Raw genomic sequence first — 27,029 nt, forward strand, 5'->3', positions numbered from 1 at the left:
TTTATTTTAGGTGTCCAATTTCTTTATTATTATGATGGGGTGTGCATGTGGTGAGGCAAAGCTGAGGGACTTGGTTCTCTCCTTCCACTGTGGGGCCCTGGGGCCATTGGAAACTGACTTCTTCCTGCTGCAGATTCTTCTTCTTTTGTTTTTTTTTTTTTTTTTTTTTTTTGGTTTTTTAAGACAGGGTTTCTCTGTGTAGCCCTGGCTGTCCTGGAACTCACTCTGTAGACCAGGCTGGCCTCGAACTCAGAAATCCGCCTGCCTCTGCCTCCCAGAGTGCTGGGATTACAGGCGTGCGCTTTTCTTCTTTTCTTCTTCTTTCTTCTTCTTCTTCTTTCTTCTTCTTCTTCTTCTTCTTCTTCTTCTTCTTCTTCTTCTTCTTCTTCTTCTTCTTCTTCTTCTTCTTTCTTCTTCTTCCTCCTCCTCCTCCTCCTCTTCCTCCTCTTCCTCCTCTTCCTCCTCTTCCTCCTCTTCTTCTTCTCCTTCTCCTTCTTCTTCTTCCTCTTTGTTGTTTTTTGTTTGCTTGTTTGTTTTGACAGGGTATCTACATGTAGTCCTAGCTTTCCTGGGACTTGCTTTGTAGATCAGACTGACCTCTACCTCACAGAGATCCGCCTGCCTCTGCCTCCTGAGTGCTGGAATTAAAGGCATGCGCCACCACCTCCTTTCCTCCTCTTCTTTTTCGTATCTTTTTGAGTCAATATAGGTAATTTGTGTGTTTCTAGGAATTGGCAAGATGTATTTACATTGCCTAATTTTGTTATATAATGATTTGTAGTACTTATTTTTTAATTCTTTTACTTTATATGCTTTTCTTTAAAAAGTACATTGACTCTGTGTGTAAGTTCATGTGCTGCAGCATCAGTGTGTGTGTATGTGTGTGTGTGTGTGTGTGTGTGTGATGTGTGTAGAGATGAGAGGCCAGTCTGAAAGAGTTAGCTCTCTCCCTCCACCACTGGGATTTCAGTGTCAGACTTGGACTGGCAACCTGGCAGCAGGTGCCCTTGCCCAATGAACTCTCCTCACAGCCCAAGGGCTGTTGTTTTAGCCCATACTAACCATATTTCAAGTAGATTAAACTAAAATAGGACAAAGTTACAAAAAGAAGATATGTGAATATTTAAATTTCACTTGTATATTTATTTGCATAATAATATGCTAGATATCAAAGCAACAAATGAGAGATCCCAGAGAAATGTGTGATGTTTGTGCACAGAATTTTAAGATGTGTCAATATCATAAAGCACCACTAACACACACACACATACACAGAGAGGGGGGGAGAGAGAGAAATCTGGAGAAGAATATTTGCAGGAAATATGCAAGTTTTCATGTTAAATCTACTCTAAATCAAAAAACCACAGAACACAAAATTGTGTGTGTGTAAAAGACATCATTCATAGGTAACTCTGGAAATGAACAGCAGTCTTGCAAAAAGATTCATTTCACCAATGAAGTAAAAAATGTAAATAAGATACAACTTATTTTGTCTATATTGGGGCCAGGGAGTGGAATGTGGTGGTTTGCATATGCTCAGCCGAGGGAGTGGCCCGATTAGAAGGTGTGGCCCTATGGAGTAGGTGTAGCCTTTTTGGAGTAGGTGCGTCACTGTGTGGCTTTAAGACCCGAATCCTAGTTGTCTGAAAGTCAGTATTCTGCTAGCAGCCTTCAGATGAAGATGTAGAGCTCCCAGCTCCTCCTGCACCAGGCCTGCCTGGATGCTGCCCTGCTCCTGCTTTGATGATTATGGACTGAACCTCTGAGCCAGCCCCAATTAAATGTCCTTTGTAAGAGTTGTCTTGGTCATGGTGTCTGTTCACAGCAGTAAAACTAAGACACACATCATCAATAAAAAGTCTTTCCTTACATTTATTTATTTAGTTTTAGGTGTGTATGGGTGTGTGTGTGTTCTTGGAGAGGTCAGAGGACAACTTGAAGGAGCTGGTTCTCTCCTTCTAGTGGCCCAGGGAATCAGACTACGGCTTGACAGCCTTGGCCACATGTGCCTTTACTGCTGAGTCATCGCAATGACTCTGAAGGATTCTTTAATACCTGTATCAATGAATTGCTATGACAGAATCTGTATATTATGGGAAATAAATTGGAAACTTTTAGCAAAGGGTAGAAAACTCTCAAATTTCTTTTTATAAAGTGTTTTTAAGTATTTACTTTATGTATACAATACACCATTGCTCTCTTCAGACATACCAGAAGAAGGGATCAGATCCTATTACAGATGGTTATGAGCCACCAGGTAGTTGCTGGGATTTGAACTCAGGACCTCTGGAAGAGCAGTCAGTGCACACCTGTAATCCCAGCACTTGGGAGGCAGAGGCAGGCGGATTTCTGAGTTCGAGGCCAGCTTGGTCTACAGAGTGAGTTCCAGGACAGCCAGGGCTACACAGAGAAACCCTTAGTGTCTTTAAAAAAAGTTTGATCGGATGTGCTGGTGCATGCTTTGATCTCAGAATTCTGGATGCAGAAACCGGCAAATCTCTTCGAGTTGGAGGTAAAATTGGTCCCAGGCTCCAGTCTGAACATTAAAAACAAACAAACAAACAAACCCTGTAATTTGTACAGCATTGTGATTGTACTAAAGCTCACTGACTTTCCCTGATCTAAACAGTGCAGGGTCTGGTTAGTACTTAGGTGGAAAACCCCTTTGGGAATTCTTGGTGCTGTAGATTTGAGAAACAAAGAGATAAGCATGTTATATGAACCTCAAATTTTAAAGACTTCACAAAATAAAACAAGGGAGAGACAGATAGCGAGGTTGGGGGTTGTAATGGGGAAAGGAAGGAGAGGAGGAGAGAAAGAGAGAAAGAGAAATAGGAATTGCTTAAAATGTCAAGGGCATGCCCTGAGAACTAGCGGCAGATGGGTTTTGGGCACGGAGGCCAACATCCTCCTCTCCCCCCAACCCCATCCCCACGCCCCATCAGAATGAAATCAAAGCAAGATTTCAAAACCCCCTCTACCTGGCTGGGTGTTTCAGAACTGCGACTGGGGGCCCGGCTCCTGGACCCACCCACTCCGCCAGTCAGAGCAGGCTGCAAGGAGGACGAGGGTGCTGAGCTTGTTCCATTGTTTAAAAAATGGGTTAGCTTTCTGTGAGCCAATAGTGGGCTGGCCCTGTGAGGAAGAGCAACGAATACGTGAGCCGGATAAGGAGTAAACCCATCACCCCAGAGAAGACACTTGGTTGGCAGTGGAGTCCAGGCGGGGCGGAAACCTTTTCCGGACCATAAAAGCGAGGTTGTTTTATAGGCGGTGGGCACCGCGGGCTAGGGCACCCAGCCAGAGGCCCCCGGGAGCAGGAGCCCGGGCCCCGCTGCATCCCAGCGTCCAGGGCATAGGGGTCGCTCGCTCCCGCGGCTCGGTCTTCCCTTCTGGCCCGGGTCTCGGTGAATGGACCCCGGCACTTCAGCTGACGGAGCGAATGTCTTCCGCGTCATCAGAACAACATGTTTTATACTTTCATCACGCCGAAAACCAGAGGAACCCTGGAGCAGAAGCAGCAAGCACGATTCGTAGTCCCAAACACCGAAACTAATGTCGGCTTAGCGGGAGGAAGGCCGCCCAAGCTTTAGCCTCAATCCGGCTCACAGCGAGCTCCTGCGGCGGAGGGCGAGCCCGCAAACCCGCCTTTCTTTCTGGCCCGGCTCCTTTAATTTGCAAAAAACACGTTAGGGGGAAAAAAAACCAACTTGGTAAGCATTAGAGGGAAAACCGCAACATGGGTGAGCAGCGGAGCCTTCGATAGCTCAGTTGGTAGAGCGGAGGACTGTAGTTAATACCGATATGGCAATCCTTAGGTCGCTGGTTCGATTCCGGCTCGAAGGACTTCGTGCGTTATTTTTAGCTGCTCTGTGGGGGAAATGCTAACTTGTGGATAGGCAGTGTATTTTCCTGGCTACTGCTGACCTTGGGTAAAACACGTAAGCAGTTAAGTAGTCAGAGTACAATGTGCCTTGTTCGCGCATTATGTGTAAAGATATAGTAACACGTACTTCAAGAGAAGTCCGTATTGCTTATGTGTTTATTGCATAGCTCAGTTTTAAAACCTTGCTGAGGGTTCCACTGTACCTTACACTCTGAACTACATTAGAAACGTTGCTCTCAGGAAACCTTGTAAAGGTTACAGGAAGGTACAACACTACAGCTGGGGGATTAGCTCAAATGGTAGAGCGCTCGCTTAGCATGCGAGAGGTAGCGGGATCGATGCCCGCATCCTCCACTTCGTTTTGCACATCATCATGTTCATGATCTGTTGTCCACGTTTTGTTACACAGTAGAGCAAGAAGCACGGTAAACAAAGATCGGCTTCACATGTGTTTTTCTTATTCGCAGGTAAGTCTTTTCCTGTTTCCTGCTCCCTGCTTTGTCTTTCCCGCCTCGGGGAGGCGGGCCGTTAACCGCCTACTGAGAAGACGTCTTCTGAGCCGCACACAGCGGTGGCCCGCGGAAGCCCCCAAACGGCCCCCTCGCAGGTACCTGCCAACGTGCACGGAACCCTGCATAGCGACCAATGGCAGTGCGCTTTACTGGGCGGGTAGCCAGCTGCAGCTGTGGCCAATAGGCAAGAGACTTCTTGTTTCCTGGCAGAGTGGGGTCCCGGCACCGCGGCTCTCTGGTTTTGTGTGGGTCCCGGGTGGAGGGTCCGGGTGCCGGGGCCCGAGGTGCCGCCTCGCTAGCGGGAGAGGGAGCGGGAGCAGCGGCCCCGAGAGAGGTGAGGGGCTCTGCGTGGACTGCGGCCCCGCGGCAGGCCCCGCCCCCTTCTCTGCCCGCTCCGCTGGAGCCCCCGTCGAATGCCACCCCGCCCCCCGGCCTGCCGCGGCCGGCCGACCCCGCCTCTGGTTGACTACCTCCGCGCCTGTGGCCTCACCTCTGACCCCTAGGACCAGCCCTCCCGTCCTCCAGTGTATCTGTCTCGACCCCTCCCACGCCTCCAAACCCCACCCTGCCCTGGACAAGCCCCGCAGTGCGAGGGTCCTCGCGAATCGAGGAGCTGCCTGCTGCTTCCAAGCGGGACGCTACCGGCCCAGCCTTCCTAGGGGTGCTTAGGACGCCCGTTACCCACACCTTCGAGGGTAGCTTGTGCACAGGCTCGCGTCTACAGGGCGGGAGGATGGAAACAGACCCTAATTGGAACTGAGGTTCAGGGCAGGTGAGCAAGTGGCTTTGGCCGGGCATAGGCTACGTTTCCCTCATAGGCGTAGTAGAGGAAGGGGGTGGTACCAACGCTCTTCAAGGTCTCAGAGACCGTGTAATGCTAGTCAGTGCTTGAGAAGACAAAGAGGGAAAGAGAGGAAGTTACCATTTACACTTAGAAATTTGATTCTTCCTGCTCTGGGCTGCCCAGTACAAAGCCAATCTAGGAAATTTTTAATATGGCCCCTCCCTCACAGAGTCTGTGGCAGCCATCTGACCTCTAGTCTCTGCTCCTTATGTTGTTAAGAAGCTTGAGAATCTAGCGTTTTCCAACTCAACTATGGAAGCCATTGATCCCACCATTCGACTTGGGAACAGTGGCGATGTAGTAAAATAGGGTGTTTTTAGGTCACTCATACTCCTTGGGTGTCCAGGGACGAAGTTGGGCTTTCTCTTGATCTTGCTGAAAGGCTACTTCCATGTTTTCTAAGAAATAGAGTTTTTTGCTCAGTAGAGTAGTAAAAACATTTCTCATTTACCCTGAGACACCGAACACATTGTTTCACCTTCTGCCTCTCCTCCCTATGCCCGCTTTGATTTTTTCCCAGCTCTCAGGGCCTGTGTGGGGCAGGAGGATGCTTTCCCAGCCTCACCATGGAGCTGCGCTGTGGGGGATTGCTGTTCAGTTCTCGCTTTGATTCAGGGAACCTAGCCCATGTGGAAAAGGTGGAGACTGTGCCTAGTGATGGGGAAGGTGTAGGAGGAGTGGCAACAGCCCCCACTGGCGGTTCTGCTTCTAACCCCGACTACGAGTTCAACGTGTGGACCCGGCCAGACTGTGCTGAAACAGAATATGAGAACGGGAACAGGTATGGGGACTGCGGGGGCAGGGTGGGGGGCGGGGTCCCAGTGCCTGGATGCATCCTGAAGCCAGTCCTTTGACTGTGCATAGCAGCACAGTATCTCTGCTAACCCGTCCTCCCTTTCCTCCTTACTAAATAGCGCTTTGCTGTTTGGACTTGATTTGGTTCAGCGTCCCCCACATCCTTCCTGACCCTCCCACGTCTCACAGCTGCTCCCTCTTTCGGCTCGCAGGTCATGGTTCTACTTCAGTGTCCGGGGAGGAACTCCAGGAAAGCTTATCAAGATCAACATTATGAACATGAACAAGCAAAGCAAACTGTATTCTCAGGGCATGGCCCCCTTTGTGCGCACGCTGCCTTCCCGGCCACGCTGGGAACGCATTAGAGAGCGGCCCACCTTTGAGGTAAGTTCTTCAGTGGGAGGAATGATAGAGGGTGTTAATAGAGGAAGCACATTCCTGAGAGAGAGGACCCGGCAGGTGCAACCCCTACCTTTAGTATCTTCTTTCTTCCACCCCTAGCTAGGGTCCAAGCTGAGCCCCTGCCTCAGCAAGCCTGAAGAAGCTGGTTCTCATGTGGAAAGTGTCAGAGGGAGGGAGTTGGTAAAGGTGAGAGAGGCATGAGGTCAGGTCCTGGTGTCCCCTCAGGAGGAGCACAGCGCTGACACAGATGACATGTTTCCCCCCTTTCTCCTCTGCTCCCCAGATGACAGAGACACAATTTGTGCTCTCCTTTGTTCACCGCTTCGTAGAGGGCCGGGGAGCCACCACCTTCTTCGCCTTCTGCTACCCCTTCTCCTACAGTGACTGCCAGGATTTGCTAAGCCAGCTAGACCAGCGCTTTCCAGAGAATTACTCTACCCATAGCAGGTGCTAACCCCATTCTTCCCCCTGCTATCCTGTGGATCCTCTGTTGCTTCTGGCATCTGTCCTAAGAGCTCACAGCCAGAACTTCACCAGTCTTGTCCATGTGTAGAGTGTAGTGTTTTGATAAAGATGTTCCTTTGCCACCGTGATGACTTACGTGCCCAATGCATGCTCCTGCTCCAGTTCTCTTGAGCTGTCCTGAATGTGGCCGGCACTGCGGCTGCTCAGCATGACTTCCTCGTCTTCCTCTACTAAGGGCAACTATGTACACAGATTAATGTATCCTGATAAAGCATAAATGAAATTAGGAACATAAACAAACCCACCCACCCTTAAGTGGTAGGGCTAAGGAGAGCCAGCCAGAAGGCTCAGTGCATAGAGAAGGGCGCTGTCACCAACCGGATGCTATGATTGCATCCCCAGAACCAACACGACAGGAGGAAGCTGTTCTCTAACCTCCACATGTGTTATGGCATGTGTACCTGCATGTGTGCTCATGTAAGAATACACACATACGCTAAAAACTCAGTCCTATAGTCTGCACCTAGCAGTGCAAGCCCACACGAACTTAGTCTCACCAGTTCAAGCGACTGTGAGGTCTGGTGAGGGACCAGATAACATAAGTCCTGAGATGGCAATGCTGCGTGCCTCTTGCTAGGACTTTAGGGACTTCTATTGATTTTTCCCTGTAGTCCTCTGGATAGCATTTATTACCACCGAGAGCTGCTCTGCTATTCTCTGGATGGACTTCGGGTAGATCTACTAACAATCACTTCCTGCCATGGGCTCAGAGATGATCGGGAGCCCCGGCTAGAGCAGCTATTCCCTGACCTCGGCACTCCCCGGCCGTTCCGTTTCACAGGCAAACGGGTACGTAACTGGGAAGAATGTAACACAGGGTTCTTGGGGGAAGACATGGCTGATTTAACAGTACTTGATGCTCTGTGACAAAGGACCCTGGTTGGGTTCCCAGCACCCACACTGTGCAGTTGCCTGTAACTCCTGCTCCAGGGGGTAGAGGTTATGGCCTCCACAGGCACCCACACACAGACACATTGACATACACATAAGTAACTCTCTCTAGTACTCTCTCCAGCCACTGTGGCTAGCTTAAAGCTATCAGAGTGGACTGGTCACATCACTGACCTGTCTGCTTCTTCTCCACCTTAGATATTCTTCTTAAGCAGCAGGGTACACCCTGGAGAGACTCCGTCTAGCTTTGTCTTCAATGGCTTTCTGGACTTTATCCTTCGACCTGATGACCCCCGGGCACAAACTCTCCGTCGACTCTTTGTTTTTAAGTTGATCCCCATGTTAAACCCTGATGGTGTGGTCCGGGGCCACTACCGGTAAGTCGGAAACAGTCTTTCTGCCTTCTACCCAGTCCTGTGTCGCACTTGGCTATCAAGGCCAGCCAGCCTTCTGACTTTCCAGTGCTCCTGTCCCCTACCCAGGGCAAGCCCCTCTAACCCTGCAGTAAGCGACAGGAGTGCACTTCATGGGAACACATCCTGGGTGGAGCAAAAGTAGGCGAAGACTAACTGGGTAGAGGGACTATCCTTGAACTCTGGTGGCTGATGTGACAGCAAATGAGGAAAGGAAGGCTTCTGCCGTCCTTTCCCAGCATGATTTAAGCCTTTCACTTTACAAGTCTTCCAGTGCCCTTGTCACCTGGCCTAGAGTCTGCTTGGGTGGCCCAGACATCAGGGCCTATTGAGTCCTGTCTCCCTACAGCACGGACTCGCGTGGAGTGAACCTGAACCGCCAGTACTTGAAGCCTGACGCCGTCCTGCACCCAGCCATCTACGGTGCCAAAGCCGTGCTGCTCTACCATCACGTGCACTCGCGGCTCAACGCCAAGAGCCCCTCGAGCCAGCAGCCCAGTCTTCATCTTCCTCCGGAAGCTCCTCTTTCTGACCTCGAGAAAGCCAGTACTGTCCACAGCGAAGCTCAGCTTGGGCAGTCGCCCGATGGGGAAAACCCAGAGACTTGGACTGAGACCGAGGCAGCAGAAGAGAAGACTGACCCAGTGTGGATTATGCCACAGCCGATTCCTGAACTTGAGGAGCCAGCCCCTGACACCATCCCCCCAAAAGAGAGTGGCGTTGCTTACTATGTGGACTTGCATGGACATGCATCCAAAAGGGGCTGCTTCATGTATGGAAACAGCTTCAGTGATGAGAGCACCCAGGTAGGACCCTGTGCTGTGTGGCAGTGAGTACTGCAGGTTAGGAGGTAAGGGGGACTTATGAACAGGGGTGCTGAGGTTTCCAGAGGAGCAGGAAGACCTATGCACACCACCTCTGCGCAAGCTTCACAGGATGGAGAGAAGGCACCCGGGCCATGTATCTTAGCCACTGTGTCATGGTTCTGAGTGAGGAGCAAGTGAGAGCATTTCAGTCTTCCATAGAGCTCCGAGGGCCAGAGAAGAAGGGCAGCTTGGAGAGGGAAAGCCAAGAGCTTAAAGGAAATAGTGTTAAAACGTGGGCTTGAAAGAAACCTTGCTTACTGCTGTGGTGGTGAGTGCGGATGGTGTATGCGGCAGTCATGTGACTGCCATCTTCTGAGTTGCCCTTTCTCCCCCCACACAGGTGGAAAACATGCTATATCCAAAGCTCATCTCCTTGAATTCAGCCCACTTTGACTTCCAGGGCTGCAACTTCTCAGAGAAGAACATGTATGCCCGAGACCGTAGAGATGGCCAATCCAAAGAGGGAAGCGGCCGGGTGGCAATCTACAAAGCCTCAGGGATAATCCACAGGTTGGGAGGAACCTGGCATAGCTGGGAAAATAACTTCTTTAAAGGAAAAAGAAATACTTATCCCAGGGTATTTGAGGATATATACCTGAATGACCCAAGTCTTCTCAAAAGAGCCTCAGTTAGTAAGGTTGACATTGATCTAGGAATCTTACTTTTGGAGGACTTCTGGGCATGTGGTCAGTTGTTACTTGGGAATTATTAGCATTTTCTATTGGTCTTTACTTGCTTAGAAGTGTTTACCATCTCAGTGTTCTGCTGTAACGCCTGTTCAGGCAAGACACTGATAAAGATCTCTGTGTCTTAGCTACACACTTGAATGCAACTACAATACTGGACGCTCAGTCAACAGCATCCCTGCTGCTTGTCATGACAACGGGCGGGCCAGCCCCCCTCCCCCTCCAGCCTTCCCCTCCAGATACACCGTGGAGCTGTTCGAGCAGGTATGACTCCATAGAGTAAATGGGGAAGGGAAGACCCCCGATCTAAGATCCTCTGCAGGGTTAGCTGTCCAGGCAATAGGTGAGAACACAGGCATAATTTTTGACCTGAATCATAAGACTTTACCCTGTCACATCTAAGTAATAAATACATGGTCTGAACTGATCTCCCTCATGGATTTAGTCACTCCTGGGTTCAAAAGCACACCATTATTGTAGTCTTGATGTGTCTTTTTCTAGGCACATAAGAGAAATAGAACTGTAGGTTATAAACAACACAAACTCTTCCTTGTGGGAAATTCATGGTTCCTTGCACACCAGCCCCTGCCCCGAACAGCAAGTTGTATCTGCTTGAGATAAAAAAACCAGGACACAAAATGCAGAGTGCTCAGTGACTGTGAGGGTCCTCTTCTGCCCTCTCGTGCTGGGTGCCACACCCCCACCACAGGGAGATTAGAGGATAGAGACCCTGACCCGACCGCTGACCAACCCCACAGGTGGGACGGGCGATGGCCATCGCAGCTCTGGACATGGCGGAATGTAACCCATGGCCCCGGATCGTGCTGTCAGAGCACAACAGCCTCACGAACCTGCGCGCCTGGATGCTGAAGCACGTGCGCAACAGCAGAGGCCTGACCAGCGCGGTGACTACGGGCACGAGCAAGAAGCGGGGGTCTCGGACCCCTCCCAAAAGCAACAAGTAAGGAGAGGAACGGGGAGCACAGGGAAGTTGGCCAGGTAGCAGTGAGCTTGTGGGGAGGCCACCTGGGGAACATTTCCTGGGTCCATGGAAACTTGTAAGATTATCTCAGCTTCTGAGAATGGGAACCTCTTCCCTTCTACCTAGAGCTATATCTGAGGAGCTGAAAATCAGGCCAAGGGATCCTAGATCCAGAACCCAAAACCCACTATCTTTGTGGCAAGGGTGTGGCGGGTCTCAGGTTCCAAAGATTGTGAATGCCTAAGCGAAGAGGGCTCTAGAGCCAGTTCCAACAAAGCAAGGGAGGCAGTCTTTGTCAAGTCAAGCCACTTACGATGCCCCTCCAAGGTTAGCTGGTATACTCCAAGTTAGATCGTCATCCACAGCCAGACATGCCCTCCCTTGTTCTTGGGAATGGGTTCCTATGCCCTTTTACCCCAGAAGTGAATTTTAATTGCCATATCCTGAGGAAACTTTTCCCAGGCCCAGGGTTAACTATCATCTGCTCTTTTGCAGTGGCTTGCCTGTTTCCTGCTCTGAAAATGCCTTGAGCCGGGCTCGAAGTTTTAGCACTGGCACGAGTACTGGTGGTAGCGGCAGCAGCCAACAAAATTCTCCACAGATGAAGAACTCTCCCAGCTTTCCTTTTCATGGCAGTCGGACTGCAGGGCTGCCAGGCCTGGGCTCTAGCACCCAAAAGGTCAGCCATCGGGTGCTGGGCCCTGTTAGAGGTAAGCCAGTCTGGGAGTCCCTGCAGCAGGTGTTTGGTTGTTTGGGGCATTGCTTGGGGGAAAGAGCTTGAAGACATACAAGGGGCGAATCAATAAAACTAGTCTGTAGCAGAAGACTGCAGCCTCTCCGGCGACCTTGTTGTTCCTGCGGCCTAACTTCAGAGCAGTACTGTCTGTGGCAGCCACAGACAGAAGACCCGGCGACGGTAACTTCACACATGGTAGGAGCCAGGGATATTTCCAAGGACAAAACCCTAGCTACAGCAGTGCCAAACACAGCCATGGAGCTTCCGTCAAGGACAGTGTCTTCTTGTTGACAGTAGGAGGAAATGTCTTTAGAATGTAAACAGTAGCACTGTAGAATGAAGAGCACTATCTACCGCCTCTGTGGGCTGAAACTTCCTGGCTTCACAATAGCAATATCAAGATTCCAGTTCTTCCAAAGGAAAGCAGAACTGAAGCAGCTCCTATTGTAGGCTCATAAACCAATGGCCTACCCCTTCCCCGCAGTGTACAGCTGCCTAACTAGTAAGTAGTCTTGTGTCTTACTTGGTAAGAGTCTGAGTCAGAAGTTTATAACCAAAATGTGGGCTTACAAGGGGTGGAGATTGGGGGCAAGGTGGGGAAAGCTGGCAGGGAACTGGCCTGTGGTGGGAGAGATTTTTGTAGTATTACTCTAGAAAAATATACCACAAATAGTACTGCTGTGGTGTCTGGCCGTGCGAGTCTTGTCAAAACATGGACCCCTGTAAGGTGGAGCTAAGTGCATGGTTGTCCAGTTTTCCCCATTTCTGTGAGCATTCCTCTGCTCTTTGGCTTTTGGAGTGGCCCTGGTATGCGCTGGGTTTGCAGCTACAGTGTCTGTCAATCTGACTCTAGTTTGAGAAGCTGCAAGAGCCACCCAGCTTCAGCTAATTAGGATGTTCCCATTTCTGATATGAACACCAGTTGTTTATATTCCAAACCCCTTCTGAGAGTCTAACTTAGAAATAAATAATTATGTGCACTGTGCTTTAAAATATTAAATTAATATAATAATGCCTCATATTTAGATAGCATTTGATAACGATAAGAGAACATCACAGATAGTTTGACTTACCTAACCAGGTTGCGTACGATGGATGATGTTCCCATTTGTATGATGAGAAAACTTCAAAAAACTATTTTAGGGATGGCTTATCCAACTAGGTGTGCTGGCACACCTATAACCCTAGCTCGGTAGACTAAAGCAGAGTAACACATCAGAGCCCAATCTTGGCTCCCTAATGAGGCTGTATCACAGGCTGAAGCTGGTAGAGAGTGGGTTATTCCTTAAGTGGCAATCACCCCAACTCGTTTCCAGGCTCCAGTGTACCTAGTCTATGTTATATCTGGGTGAAGATTTTTTTATTATTGTTGTTGGTGGATTTTTTTTTTTTTGTAAGAGTTTCCTAGATTACATCTTATAATTTCTTCAACAGCACTATAAATCCTCCATCTTTGCCTTTTCTGTAGATCATTCCTGGAGGATTCAAGGCATATTTATATAATTTTTTTTTTTTTTTGAGGCAGGGTCTTGTTCTATAGCCTAGATTGGCTTTGAGCTTAGGATTCTTTTGCTTCAACTTCCCAAGTGCTGGATTAGAGGCAAGCTGTGAGCCCCAGCTGGAGGCAGATGTTAGTTAGTATTGACTGCCACCCCCAGCTCCATTTCCGGATACAGAATTCTGCATTGAAATCCTTGAGGTGAGGGCTATATAGTCTGTTACTTTCTCAGAGAACTAACTGAAAATATGCAGCCTGAGTACCAAGTAATTCTTGGTTGATTGACTTGAAACTTAACACAGGAAACAAGATAGCAAATACAACATACAAAGGATGTGCACATTATAAACATCCAGGCCGTCTGGAGAGCTACTGTGGTAGGTCCTAAGTAATTAACAGAATGCTCAGCTGAGAAACAACTTTGAAGAACAAATAGTATGTGGCTTGACAAAAACAACACCCCACAAATGAGAACAGCAGCCCTGCTCAGACACAGACAATAAAACGCCCATGCTTAGCTGGCATACAAAGGGCTAGCCCTTCCCCCACGAAGTTTGAAGACATGTGGGAAGTGTTTTAAAAACAGGGATGTTGAATTGAATGAGGCATATGGTAGCAACTGTGGTTACTTCTAAGACAAATGGGAACAAAAAACTGCACTGCACATCTGGACAGGGAGACAGGGACTTGCAGTCATGACATATGAGCTGACCTGTACCAGAGTCTGCAAAGGAAAGAAATTAAAACAGAAGCATCAGGACCTAGTAATGGTAAAAGACAGCTGAACTAAGAGGCTTCAAAGCTGTGTGCTATAGAGGAAAGTTACAGTGACTTTAAGATAAAAAAAAAGTGAAAAGCCACCTTAAACAGGCGTAGACTCCTAAAGACATCTACAAAGATGTCTTCTTGGCAGAACCATAGACAGGGCAAGAGGAGGGATTGGAGCTCTATGTCACCATGTACAAGTGCCAAGTGAGAAGGCGGTTCTTTGGGGGGACAGGCTTGGAACAGGGCTGGTTAGAGAACTGATGCCCCCCAAGACTTGCATAAATAGTTGTACATGGCAGGAAACTGGGTTTAAAATCAAAGGATCAGGATGAAAGTTTTATCAAAATAGACACTGTAGAGAGTTTAAAAAGTGAGGTCTTAGGCATCTGAGAGTTCACTGGGCATTTACTGGCCCAATCCTTTGAAGACCCCCAGGAAAGAAGGCTGTTTCTGATTTTATATAGGGCTGCAATGCACACATCTGGATCTGGCATCTTCAGTCAACTATCGAGAAAACGTTGTTCAGTGTGATCTGTCCTACCATGTTCTTTGTAACATTTGTTGCCATACCTCTGGGTCTTTGGCCTTGGCCACAGCAAGCGACATGGTTTATTTATTTGCATTTATTTATGGTGTGACTGTCTGTATGTCTGTGCATAAAGGCACATGCCTCAGCACCTGTGAGGAAGGGGGAGAACAACCGATGTGTGTTTTCTCTTTCAATCATGTTGGTCTTGAAAACTGAGCTCAGCTTGTCATGTGTGGTATATTTTCCCTCACCTATCCTGGCTGGCCTGTTGTTTTCAAAACTAGGAAAAAACATGACTCCAGATCTCAGAAATTTTAACTTGAAATGCACTAACTTTCCAACCCCCAAATTTGGATTGTGACAATAACTATTATTTTGACTTGGAATTTATTTATAAAATTTTGATGTCAGGTGTGGTGATGCATGTATGTAATCCCAGCACTTGGGAGATAAAGACAAGATCTTCCCTTGGCTAGATAGTGAGTTTGGGGCCAGCTTGGACTACATGAGATCTATTTACCCACCCACTCCCCATAAGAAAAATTCAATTACTGTTTATAGTATATTTAACTATACATTTTATTGGTTTTATTGACTTGAACAAACACGAGATTGGAGTTTCCAGGGAGCTTTCCCAGAAAAGATGTGGCCAGCTGAGCCAACAGCATAAGACAAACAGGGAACTGATCTGAAAGGCACCTCCTGAGCTGTGAGGTGGCACCTATAAAAGGCCAATGAATTCTCAACTTCAGACAAACAGAAAAGCCCTAGCACAGGAGGCCAAAAGATCCTAAGTCCTAATTCCCAGTACCTGACCTTAGGGCAGAGTCTACCTGACTCTTCCCAGCGGGAAAACATGCTGCCTTCCTTCCCAGCCCTGTAGCACAGCTCCATCTACTGTCTCAGAAATGATAGCAAGAGTAATACAGGAGTGAGAAGTCAGAGGGGCTGGCACTGCATGAGCAGAGGTGAACAGCTAGCTGGTGGCAGTTGGGGTGACAAGGCAGCCAGCCTCTCCTGAACATTAGACTAAGGAAGAAGGCAGCTAGCACACAACCCCATGACTGCGCAGTAGCTTCCTTCGGTTTTGCATTCTGGAAATGTCATTTGCGTGATCCTCATCTTGCCTTCCAGACTATCCAGCCAGACAAGGACATGAAAGATGAGGCACTTACTTAGGTATGAGGGCAGAGCCTTTAACTGTCTTCCTATCACCAGGACCCTCTCATCCGACCCCTCACTTCGCTGACTTTACAACTTGTCTGGTCGTCGCTATAGCTCAGCAGACAACTTTTGGTAGAGTAGGTAATCCCCACCAATCAGTGAGTTCCTCTGGAGGAAGTCATTGCCACTTCTATTCTTCCAACAGCAAACAGTGTCGGGCAGTGTCCCCCAACACTCGGCCCAAGCACTGTGCAGCTCTTCAGTGTTCAGCACACGTATGTGCTGAACGTAAAGTTTGGTTAAGAGTCAAGTTAATGCTTAACTAATCTTTCGGTTCTTGTAGGGTTATAAGAGCCAGCTATTCGAGCATTCAAGGATTCAATAAGATCTACAGGGAAAGATGTCCCAAAAACATTTTAGAGAGATGACATTTCAGGTATAAAGCAATAGATTAATACTGTCAACCCTGAGGCTTTAGATTCTAAGACTCAGAACATGCATCCTAATACATTCCAGCGGAGAGCAGCCTGCCTCAACTTACCAGACCGTGGATCCAGTCCTGTCCTGCCAGTCCTAGTTTGTTACAGTGAAATACCATTTTACTACCTTTGGAAGCAGAGCCAATCATATTATCCTGCACTCAGCCTTACGCTGTTGTGGCCCCCTTTTATCCTCTTGACAGGAATGGAGTAAAGCCTGTATTAATAGGAGGCAAAGTTGGCTGGGCGGTGGTGGCACACGCCTGTAATCCCAGCACTCTGGGAGGCAGAAGCAGGCGGATTTCTGAGTTTGAGGCCAGCCTGGTCTACAGAGTAAGTTCCAGGACAGCCAGGGCTATACAGAGAAACCCTGTCTTGAAAAAACCAAATCCAAAAATAAAAAAAATAGAAGGCAAAGTCAAACCACAAAAATGAGCCAAGTGTGTGTGTGTTCATTGACAAGTAAGGTTTTACGGCAGTCCTTAAAAAATTAGTTGAAATATACTACCTTTAATACCTTATGTTTTTCAGACCAGTCTGATTAGGAATAAGCTTCCTGAGGTTTAGCCTGGCTGTCTTTCTCAGGATCCAGTCTCCATTCTGTACTGACTTTTTTCTCTTTATCTTTCATCTGGCTTGCTTCAGCAAAAGTTTTATTCACTTTTTGTGTGTGTGAAAGAATCTCATGTAGCCGGAGTTGGACTCAAAACTCTATGGACAAGTGGCCTTGAATTCCTTCCTGCTTCTGCCTCCACAGTGCTGGGACTGCAGGCATGCATTAGCATATCCCAATCATTTTCTTGTTTATTACTTCCTTCCACAGGGTAAGGGGGAGAGGGTTCAGTCCATTTGCATGGTTTCAGCTTGCCTGTGTATAAACTCTGATCATCTGCAAGTCCTATTATTTCTGTCTTTTGTGCTGAGGAACTTGTGTTTATTTTTGTGGCAAAGTCTCACTATGTAACCTTGGCTAGTCTATTACTTGCTGTATAGATCAGGCTGGTTTTGAACTCAAGAGATCTGTGCACCTCTGGGATTAAAGATACATATTCAGCTCCAAGAGACATGATTTTGTACCCACATTTTAGTCAGACTCACAGGTCTGTACACATGAGGATCACTGGTCACGGATGGTGGCTCATGTTTGAGGTTGGTGTGGCCACCGGTCTCTGCCCTCTAATATCACATCAGCGTTTCAGACAGCTCACACTGCCCCACGCTCTGCTGTGTGCTTTGCTCTCCGCCTGAGACTCTAATGTATGCCATGCAGCATCACAGCCAGAAGGGCTTCCATCCTAAGAGCATCCATTCATTTAGAGATTCATTATAGGTAACTTCAACTTAGAGACTTCAGAAATACTCTTTGAAACAGGGACTCATTAAGCACAAGCTAGCCTAAAACTTGTGATCCCCCTGCCACAACTTCTGCATGCTAGGATTACAGGCATGTCCTGTTATATACATGCCTAGCATTGCCTGCTAAAACCCAGTACAGACAAGATGAAGTGACTGTCACTAGCTTCCAAAGTTAGGCTTTTCATACCTAACACATGTAGCTTGTATTAGAAGGCATCTAGAATATTGACATCACCATTTTATTTGGTTCTATGATGATCCAAAAGTATCTGGCTCCTGCTAAAGCTTCTGACCCTGCAATTCCCCATCCCATCCATCTGTCTCTCTGGAATCCCACCCCTTAGAACTTGTAGTAAAGTACTACCCCTAAAAGTTAAGTATGCCCTTAAACTTTAAGAGGTAACTGACCTATAAATAACTACTAGCCATGAAAAAAAAGAAAGCAAAGGCTCTGGAACTAATTCTGCTTGAAAATGGCCAAGGCAACATTTACAGGGAGATGACATTTGAGACAGAACATGGAAGATAATCAAGGTACTCCCTAAAAAAGAGAAACAAATTTCAAAGAACCTGCAGAGCTCTGGCAACAGTGGCGGAGGTATGAGTTTAAGTTAGCATCGTACTGGCCTGTGGTCTGGGCACACAGCGGACAGGACTCTGGACGGATGGGCTGCACTGAAAGGGCTCCAGTAGGCTGTCTTTAAAGATCTGGGCTGGAGAGATGGCTCAGCAGTTAGGCTGTTCTTCCAGAGGTCGAGTTCAACTCCCAGCAACTACATGGTGGCTCACAACCATCTATAACAGGATCCCATGCCCTCCTTCTGGTGTGTCTGTGGAGAGCTACAGTGTACTCATAAAAATATAGAAAGTAAAAAAAAAAAAAAAAAAAGAGAGAGAGAGAGAGCCAACCTTCAGAATCTAGCCACATGTAGTAATGCATGCATACAACCCAAGCATGGAGGAATGCTTTGGCAGGAAGACCAAAAATTCAGGTCTGGCCTAGGTTCTATAGAGAGAGCAAAGTCTGGGCTACAACAGTGAGAATCTGTCTACAAATAAATTGTTTCTCCCTTACCCAAGCCACAGTGATTTTTAAAAACAAACAAACAAACAAAAAAAACAACTCAGGCTTCTATTTTAGGATAATAATTTGGTGACACCTATGTAAAGGATGAATTTCTTTTTTTTTTTTTTTTAAAATCAAGCTGAGGGAGAAAGGAAAGAGTGAGACTTGGATCTAGAGTCCACTGCAATCGAAGAACCATTAGGATTTAACGAAACAAACATGCAATGGAGGAACGGAGAAATGAAGCAAGCTTTCTAGCAGACAAGGAGCTGAGGAGAGAATAGTGAGATCTGGTTTGCCAATCGGGGACTTAGGAAGTAGAAATGTCTGACAAGAGAAAGAGGCCTTAGAGATTTAAAGATTTAAAAGAAGACCAAGGCCAGATGGCTAGGAACACTGGTCCTTAAGTGACAGTAACATCAATGAGAAGAGGAACAGAAGTAAGAAAAAGCCCTGCAAAGCCATTCTCTAGAAGCCAAGGCCAGGAACTTTTTAACAAACTGGCAGGATGAAATACGGATAACTGGCGTCTTTGGGAGTGGGTAGCTGATCTGCTGAGAGCTTGAAAGCAGGCTTATGGCCATGCCTGGCCAAGGGAAACAGGGCAGTGAAGCCTATCTTACACTGTCTCACGTCTTCATCTTTTCCCTGCCCGTGTCCTTTCCACTTAGAGCCCCGATGCCCAGACAGAAGGCGGCGGCAGCAGCCACTGACCCATCGCCCTACCACAAGCAGCCTGGCCCCATCCCCAACTCTGGCTAGTTCTGGCCCAACCTCCTCACGAAACATGGGCTCCTGCCTCCTGCCCAATTCACTCAGCTTATCAGGTTGGTACCCACTGCCCCTGAAACCTGAGTTGCCCGGCCTCTTCCCTTCCCTACCACCCAGGGCTTAGACAGGCTACTATCTAAGCTTCAAGAAGAACCTTCTTCAGCCATACTGCTGCTTAGCCTGGACTTCCCTGGTGACCTGCCCTATACTCAGGCCACCTCAGACCAGGTGCTGTTCTCCTGGAGCCTCACACTCCTAGCACGTGCCTTTGTGTAGGAGGCTGGGATTCAATGAAATGAACTTGTAAAATAAAGTAACAGTTACTGTACACTGGGTGCTCACTCTCTGCAGGCACTGCTCTAGACTGTCTAGTCCTCACATTCACAGTTCTAGACCTGAGGATGTTTTCTACCTGCAAAGTGCTCCTTACCCAGGTCCCCTAACTCCAGGAGCTAGGAATGGTGGGTAGCCACAGGCTTTTCACCTGTCATCACTACAAATGCCAGCCTATACTCTAAACCTAAGCCCCACCCAGACCTCTTTTACATTAGATAAAAGAAACTAAGTGGGATTCTTTTTCTTTCTTTTTTTTGTTTTTTCAAGACAGGGTTTCTCTGTGTAGCCCTGGCTGTCCTGGAACTCACTCTGTAGACCCGGCTGACCCTGAACTTAGAAATCCACCTGCCTCTGCCTCCCGAGTACTAGGGATTAAAGGCATGCGCCACCACTGCTCGGCTTCTTTTTTTGACACAGGGTTTCTCTTTATAGATCAGGCTGGTCTCAAACCCACCAGTCTTTGCCTCTTGAATGCTGGAATTAAAGGCATCCACCACCATGCTGGGCAGAATTGTTTTCTATAATTGAATCCAACATATACTGTACCAACCTATCTATTTTTGTTGTACAGAATGGACTTGGGGCTTTTTGTGTATAGCCCTGGATGTCCTAGAACTCATTATGTAGACCAGATGGCCTTGAACTCAAAGAGATCTGCCTGCTGGGCGATGGTGGTGCACACCTTTAATCCCAGCACTTGGGAGGCAGAGACAGGCTGATTTCTGAGTTCGAAGCCAGCCTGGCCTACAGAGTGAGTTCCAGGACAGCCAAGGTTATACAGAAAAACCCTGTCTCGAAAAACCAAAAAGAGAGAGAGAGAGAGAGAGAGAGAGAGAGAGAGAGAGAGATCCACCAGCTTCTGTCTCTGGAATGCTGGGATTGAAGGCCCACCACTGTGCCCAGCTGGACTTCACTTCTGAGTGCCTAAACATGACAGGTGTGAGCCCTAAGGGTTACACACTGAGCTGAGCCTAAGGATTTGACTTTCACCAAAAGTTGCAGCTTCACTCCTGGATCAGATTAGAACTCCTCAGAAGTGGGAACATAGGACAACATCCAGAGAGGATTTGGTTTTTACAGTGGGGAAGGACCTCCGGGTAAACAGCATAAAATAGTTTAAGGCAAGGATGGTACTAAACAACCTACATACACAAAATGACCAACAAGAAATGACTGTACTGACAATTTCTCAATGACACTGAGGGTGAAGGGCTACGGATATAACTCAAAGGTTGAGCACCGAGCACTGGCCTAGCATGAAATCCTAGGTCTAATCACCAGCACCATAACGGGAACAAACCAGGCCAAGAAACTGCTATCAGTGAAGCTACCTCCTCGTCTAGTCCTGCCTTGATGATCAGTTCCCTCTGTTCTCTAGGGAACGGCTGCCCATTCTCGCCGTCAGGGGACAAGCCAGAGGCTGTCATGGTGATTGGGAAAAGCCTCCTAGGGGCTGGTGCTCGGATCCCCTGCATTAGGACTCGTTTGCAGGTAAAAAATTTGTGGGGTCTTTCCATGTCCTTCGCATTAGCAAAACCCAGCAAGACACTGTTCTGAACACCAGGGGGTGGACTGGGGGGATGCTTGCTCCTGCTTTACAGCCTCTTACAACCAGCCTGTCAGAGCTGCTGTGGTGTCTGTGGTAACCTTCCCAGTCCTAATCAGCCAGGTCTCTCGCTTGCTTCAGACTCCATTGTCCCTGCCAGATGCACCCCAACCACAGCCTGCTAGCTTTGGCTTTCCTACCAGTCCTTAGCTTCTCCTCTCTTTCTGACCAGACCTGCCAGAGGAGAGTTTCCGCCAGGAGGGGTCCCGGATTCCCCAGGTAACACATCTGGTTACTGCTCCTAGTAACACCCCATCACCTCCAACTCAATGAGTTCCTTCAGTTTCCCTTCCTCATTGACTGTAGCTAGATAGAGGCAGAAGCTGACTGGACGGGCAAAGTTTAAGCTGCTCTGGCAGGGGCGGAGGCTGAGAAAGCTGAGGGATATCTGCCAGTCCATTACCGTGTTTCTTCATAGTGCTTCTCTACCCAGCCACCTCTTAGCCATGGGCTCCCATGGAAGTGAAATGCTGGGTCCCTTTCAGCCCCTTAGATAAGACCTGGTGTGCCGTCATAAATTTGGAGTTCTAAAGCTGCCACCCTGTCTCATCATTACAGTTAGGAGCAGTGCCCGTGGACTCAGGGTCCTAGCACCTCTGCTGGCTTCTGTACTAGATTCTTAAGCATGGAAACTCTAAAAGCAGAAAGCCTCACAGAAGGGGCCAACCTCTTAGTCTACCCCTGTCCACACAGGCTAGGCCCAGGTTGGGCCGGAGCTCACCGCCGACTCGCAGAGGGATGAGAGGCTCAAGCCCCACACCCCCCATCCCCCAGACCAGAGAGAGCAGTGAGCTGGAGCCGGGACCCCGCTCCGCTACACCAGGGTGAGCACCGGAGTCCAGGCCTTCATTCCGCCCCTCACTTCTACTACTCCTTCCCATCCCAGCATTCAGGATAATCTTCTTCCTTTTCATTGATCCCAAAGACTAAATGCACTTTCATTAAGAATCTAGTCCCTGATTTTTATTGTGCCATGGCTTAGTCTTCACTTCACAGGATAACTTCTAATTAGTCTCGCAAGGCACTAGCTAGCTGATTCTAGCACTTATAAAGCTACCTCTCCCTGCACAGCTTCACATTTCCCTCTTCACCTCCCAGTCTAACAGACTGGCTAACAGACCAGAAAAAGGGGGCTGTTTCCACAACCCTGATTTCCTGTCTCTTCTCTGTTGCAGGCTGCCTCAGGCCGGCCCCCCACGGCCTCGCTCTGCCCCAGCCTTTTCTCCCATTTCCTGTACTCTCTCTGACTCCCCATCCCGGATTTGTTACAGCAGGGGGCTCTTGAACCAATGTGAGGTTTGTTTTGTCCCTAAATCTCCACCACTCACTATTTCTCCCAGGGTCTGATAATGCCTTTACCTTCGTGTCCAGGATAGAGCCCTAAGGTGAGGGGACAGTGAAATGATACGTTAGTCCGTCTTCCAGCTGCTGGTCCCATGTGACAACCAGAGCTCCTTGGAATGTCGGCCACTCTGTCCGAGGCCTTGCAGAACATCACCTTGAGACAGAACAAAACAGGGACCTGCTTTCCCCCTTCCCCCCCCTCCACAGCACAAGATTTTGGGACCACAAAATATATATATATATCTATATTTTTGTATTGGGGGGAGGGAGTAGAAAAGAAAGCAGCCCCTATACTGGGCCCTATTCAGTGGCAGCTTCTTGCTCCATAGGGTTAAGGAAGACTTTGAGGAAATAAAAGTTGTTTGGAAAAATCCAGGTGTAGTTGCTTTGTATGCTGTGATGGGTAGGAGAGATGAAGGGAAGTGTGAAGGCCCCTCACACCCTCCATCTTGCCTCAGACTATGTCCTGGAACCCTAGAAAAAAGGGGAGAAACCCGAAGTAAGGAAAATGCGGCAGCTTCCTTGCAGGCCTTCTTGGGGGAGGCCCTTAAAGAGCCGGCCCCCATCAAACCCAGATCCCTCTATACTATTTTAAGCACACTTGGTTTCCAGACTTTGCTCCCTCCCTTTTTTCTCTATTTGTAGTCGACCCATAAAACAACGTCCTTGGCTTCAGAACATGGAAATAAGTCTTCCTCTTTCACTACCAAGCCCCTCCCCCAAATCTACCTAAATAACGCCTCAGGTTCCGTGGGAAAGTGGGGCTGTTAAGGGCCTGATCCCCAATACTTGGCAGTTACTGCCTTTGTTTGTACTGGTGCCAGCGCCTCCGTGTAACAACCATACTCTATAACTTGGGCCTCTACTGGAAACCTCAAAATGGGAAATGAGGAAGGTCCCAAAACCCATCCTCAAGTACGGCCCTCGTCCCCTCAAGCCGTTTAGGGGAACCAAAGCAGAGTATTTCAAGGCACTGTACACAATGCGAACGAAGGGGATCGGTTCTGGACTATCAAGCCCGGCTGGACACTTTCTGAAGTTCCCTAAGTCTGCAGGCCCTGGATCGGCCTCAACACTCAGCAGTCCTGAGTCTGAGCGCTACTGCCCCGACCGTTACCTGGGGCGGAGAAAGCGCCACTTTCATTCCTGCTTCTTGGGGTTGTTTACTGCCACGTAGTGATACAGGACCACAAGCAAGAAAAGTGACACGCCCAGCATGTTGGCGAAGATGGCGAGCTGCACGTCCGTGATCATCCTGTGGACAATGGGAAGGACTGAGCCTTGGTTAGCGCACTCCTTGCTCTCTCACCAGGCCAGATCCTCGCCACCACGATCCAGCCTCCGCCGAGCTCGCCGGTGAAACGGCGCCTGCGAGCCTCTCACCTGACCAGCTCCACCGGACTCCGACACTACCGCCGCACAAACTCGAGGTAGGCGACCTGAGCCGGAACTTCGTAGTGCTAGCCAGGGAACAACGCGGCACTTCCGGCTTCTCTACCCTGCAGTCTCGTCTGCTCCGGCGGCGCGCACGCACGCACACACGCGGAGCGGGCTTGGGCGGAGCCCAGAGTGGCGGTCCGGCCGCGAGGGCGGAGCCGGGCACCGGCAGAGGCGGGGCACCGGCAGAGGCGGGTATCCCGCCCCGGTTCGCAGCTGGCTGCAGCTGGCGAGCGGGATCCGCGGTTAGCTTGCGAAGTTGTGGTGACAGCCACCCTGGAGCCCAGGAGTGGGTTTGGGCGAGGGTGCAGCAGGCGGGAGGCTGGGCCTGACCTCTAGGCTCCGACCCGCTTTCCTGCATGCCGCCCCCCCTTCGCCTCCCTGCCCGACCCAGCCAGGTGCTTCCTTTGGGTCCTGCCCTCCCGGTCCCCTCCCAGGCTCATTGGCGTGGGGATGGAGTGGAAGGTGATGCAGAATGACAGGATTGAGGATGCACGGTGCCCTCAGTCTTTCTGAAACCACATCCTACCAAAGAGGCGGACCATGACAACTTACTTAATGCCAATCTGGCCAGCTCCCTGTCTCCACCCGAGTCCTGGAGGTGGGCGTCGGAATTAGGGTGGACTCTCTCAAAATCAAAAACCAAACGTGGGACCTCGGCCAAGTGGGAAATCACCCCCCCGGATGTGAAGGAGGGGGTAGGAATGGAAAGGCTTGGATAAGCCAAGAGGGGTCGTGGGTTTGTGGTGAAGAAAAGAGTTGGCTGCAATAGACATCCAGACATCTGAGGGTCACTGGTGAGGGGAGCAGCACCCTGAATCTCTACAGCCCTCTATTCAGCTAGAAGTGGGTTCCCTCCCGCTTGCTTTCTCCTTAGCTTCACCATAAAAGGGAACGATGTAGAGGCAGACAGGGCCAGGGGCTGGACTGTCGCTCGCTCTGGAGCTGTCAGGGGTAATGGAAGCCAGTTGCCCTGCGGTAGAGGGGGGCCTGGGCTCAGGGGAGGCCTCTGCTTCTCTGAGCCAAAGAAAACTCTACAGGAGCTGCTATAGGGCTGCAACAGCTGGGACAGGGGACCGCATTGCCTCCTGTGTGCACAGTGAGCTAGCTTGCACTATTCCAATGTTAGTTTCTCTGGTCTCAGACCATCAGTGGTCTGTGTCCAGTTTGCTCATAAACTCAATACTTGCCTTCAGGAATTACAGTGTCTGCCTCCTCCCACTTTGTGTCTTAGCCCCCACCTACCGTTTCCCAGAAGTTTCATATTTAGAAATCCCAGGCCTGCATGCTCTCCACATAACACGGTTAATACCCCAGACGTGCTTTCCCCAGGCATCCTCTGTGAGTTGGTGTGTCCCCAGCCCTACCCTGAGAAAGCAATGTCTAGATTTTAGGATTACACAGTATTATGCTTCATGTCTCCTGGAAAATTGGAGCAGATCCAAGTCCAACCACTTAGGTATGCAATTGAATCAGAATTGGTCTATGGTTTTAAAAGAAGCTCTACCTTAGGCTGCCCATGGCAAGAGAAGGCTGGGGAAAGTGCTTTAGCTTTCAAACCACCGAGGCGCATAGTATCCTAGACAGCCACACCAGGACCTGTTATTGTCATTTTATTTACTTATTGGTAAAGAAGGAAATAGGCCCAGAAGGCACTCTAACCAAGTCTCTACAGCTGGCTAAAGACAATTCTTCTGGACTGCCCCCCCCCCCACACACACACACAGTAGGTCAACTCAGGAGGTTATCCAAAGGTTGGGGATAAACGGGAAAAGATTTATTTTAGAACGACCCAGAAATGACCTTCGCCTCCCTGTCCCTTCCTGTGCCCTGGTCAGTGAGTCTTTCCCGGGCCTCTGTCGGTCATTTGTCTTGTGCCTTGGTCAATGAGTCTCTCTCAGCTCTCCGTGGGTCATTTGGCCTAGCGCCTGAAAGCACTGAAATAAAAACTGGTCTCAGGATCAAACTAGACTCAGCTAAGAAATGACAACGCTTGATAAAAATCCTAGATGGAAAAGTGTGTGGGAAGTGAGACAGGCAGGACCTCATCCTGCCAGGAATTGGGGAAGGTGGTGGGAAGACACTTGTGGAACGGAACCTCTAGTTAATATGATGACTTTGTGAGTGTTGCAATTTAAATAGGATTTCATGATGTAGCCCAGGCTGGCTTCAAACTCAGGATTCTCCTGCTTTGCCTCCCCATGCTGGGATCACCAGTGTGAGCAAGAACTGACCTGACGATTAGGATGCGGTTTAGGATGGAGAGAGCCAAGGAAAGCCTCCTTGGGGAGGGAGGGAGGCTGGTCCCTGAGTCCCAGGGTAGTCAGCTCCTAAAGTATCACACCTGGAGAACGGCCTAGAAGGCAAAACAAACAAACAAACAAAGTGCTTGCATTTGGGTAGCCATGGAGTTTGGCTTAAGATTTCGCATGAGCTTGAATTCCCGTCTGTTTTGGCATGATACAAGATCCAATTCATATGATTCCCCTTTTTCCTCCCAATATTTAGTCCTTTTACAGAAGGTCTTAGATAAAAAACACTCCTTATTTCAAGAGCCCCACCCCCACCCCCAAGTCCTGGCTCTGGGAACTTGAGCTCATTGTTGTCAGTGATGGCTGAAATGGCTGAATGAATGAATCGCCTAGTATGGTCCAACCTTCCCACAGACTTCCCACTAGGTCACTGGAAACCCCCACCTTACACATGTTATAAAATAGACTCTGTCTTACTACAGGGACTTAGCGATTTTTTGTGTGAGCAATTCTGCCTAATCACTTTGGAACCCTGTGGCTGCCTGGCAATGTCACCACAGCAATGCCGTCGCCACCCCACCATCGGTAACACTACTGCATCCTATCCAGCGCGGGCGACCCACACACAGCCAGCTCACACATCCCTGGGCCCGCGAGGAGAAGCTGCTGGCAGTGAATGGTGAATCAGAGTTTTCACAAACACTCCTGTCAGCTGCTAGGTCTTGGCCCCTAACTGGAAAGCTAGGTGAAAGGCAACCAACTACAACTACTCTTCAAAGCCAGCATTGTTTCACTTGACACGTTTAAACTGTACAACAGAATTTCTAACTCCAGAGAACAGGAGAGGGACTTTGTGGCAACTGGGTGGTAACAAGATGGGAGAGA

At 49.0% G+C, this 27,029-nt stretch overlaps 2 protein-coding genes and 2 non-coding genes across 11 annotated transcripts; 3 read left to right on the forward strand and 1 right to left on the reverse strand.

Annotated features, from left to right (window-relative positions):
• Positions 1-3,635: 3,635 nt before the first annotated feature.
• Agbl5 (AGBL carboxypeptidase 5) lies at positions 3,636-22,830 on the forward strand. 8 transcript variants are annotated; one of them, XM_052186235.1, is made up of 17 exons: positions 4,527-5,170; positions 5,763-6,023; positions 6,250-6,421; positions 6,539-6,625; positions 6,723-6,886; positions 7,576-7,753; positions 8,054-8,232; positions 8,618-9,074; positions 9,475-9,644; positions 9,949-10,084; positions 10,579-10,781; positions 11,298-11,512; positions 19,070-19,225; positions 20,884-20,996; positions 21,284-21,330; positions 21,805-21,935; positions 22,287-22,384. In XM_052186235.1, exons 2-16 carry the CDS (start codon positions 5,809-5,811, stop codon positions 21,851-21,853), a joined length of 2,541 nt encoding a protein of 846 aa, XP_052042195.1. In that variant the 5' UTR covers positions 4,527-5,170; positions 5,763-5,808; the 3' UTR covers positions 21,854-21,935; positions 22,287-22,384. The 8 variants fall into 8 exon arrangements, with proteins under 8 accessions (XP_052042189.1, XP_052042195.1, XP_052042194.1 ...); XM_052186229.1 differs by lacking the exons at positions 4,527-5,170; positions 6,539-6,625; positions 21,284-21,330 and adding exons at positions 3,636-3,713; positions 4,354-4,493 and having other exon boundaries at positions 22,287-22,830; XM_052186232.1 differs by lacking the exon at positions 6,539-6,625 and having other exon boundaries at positions 4,529-5,170.
• On the forward strand, positions 3,757-3,846 carry Trnay-gua (transfer RNA tyrosine (anticodon GUA)). The gene is given in 2 exon segments: positions 3,757-3,793; positions 3,811-3,846. It is a non-coding gene; the product is annotated as a tRNA-Tyr (tRNA).
• Trnaa-agc (transfer RNA alanine (anticodon AGC)) lies at positions 4,168-4,240 on the forward strand. Its single transcript has one exon. It is a non-coding gene; the product is annotated as a tRNA-Ala (tRNA).
• On the reverse strand, positions 22,692-23,972 carry Ost4 (oligosaccharyltransferase complex subunit 4, non-catalytic). Its single transcript, XM_052186236.1, has 3 exons — positions 23,839-23,972; positions 23,573-23,710; positions 22,692-22,929 (listed from the first exon to the last, which is right to left on the reverse strand). The coding sequence occupies exon 2, from the start codon at positions 23,707-23,709 to the stop codon at positions 23,596-23,598; it is 114 nt and encodes a 37-aa protein (XP_052042196.1). The 5' UTR covers position 23,710; positions 23,839-23,972; the 3' UTR covers positions 22,692-22,929; positions 23,573-23,595.
• Positions 23,973-27,029: the final 3,057 nt, after the last annotated feature.

The sequence above is a fragment of the Apodemus sylvaticus genome, chromosome 6 (genome assembly GCF_947179515.1).
Source record: "Apodemus sylvaticus chromosome 6, mApoSyl1.1, whole genome shotgun sequence".
NCBI classification, from domain to species: Eukaryota; Metazoa; Chordata; class Mammalia; order Rodentia; family Muridae; genus Apodemus; species Apodemus sylvaticus.

Excerpts from the sequence above, each read along its gene's own strand:
- Agbl5 (XM_052186229.1), top strand. The coding sequence starts at position 5,809 with ATGGAGCTGCGCTGTGGGGGATTGCTGTTCAGTTCTCGCTTTGATTCA. Across the intron at positions 7,754-8,053 it reads TCCGTTTCACAGGCAAACGG|ATATTCTTCTTAAGCAGCAG; the intron begins GTACGTAACTGG and ends TCTCCACCTTAG. Across the intron at positions 8,233-8,617 it reads GTGGTCCGGGGCCACTACCG|CACGGACTCGCGTGGAGTGA; the intron begins GTAAGTCGGAAA and ends GTCTCCCTACAG.
- Ost4 (XM_052186236.1), bottom strand. The coding sequence starts at position 23,709 with ATGATCACGGACGTGCAGCTCGCCATCTTCGCCAACATGCTGGGCGTG.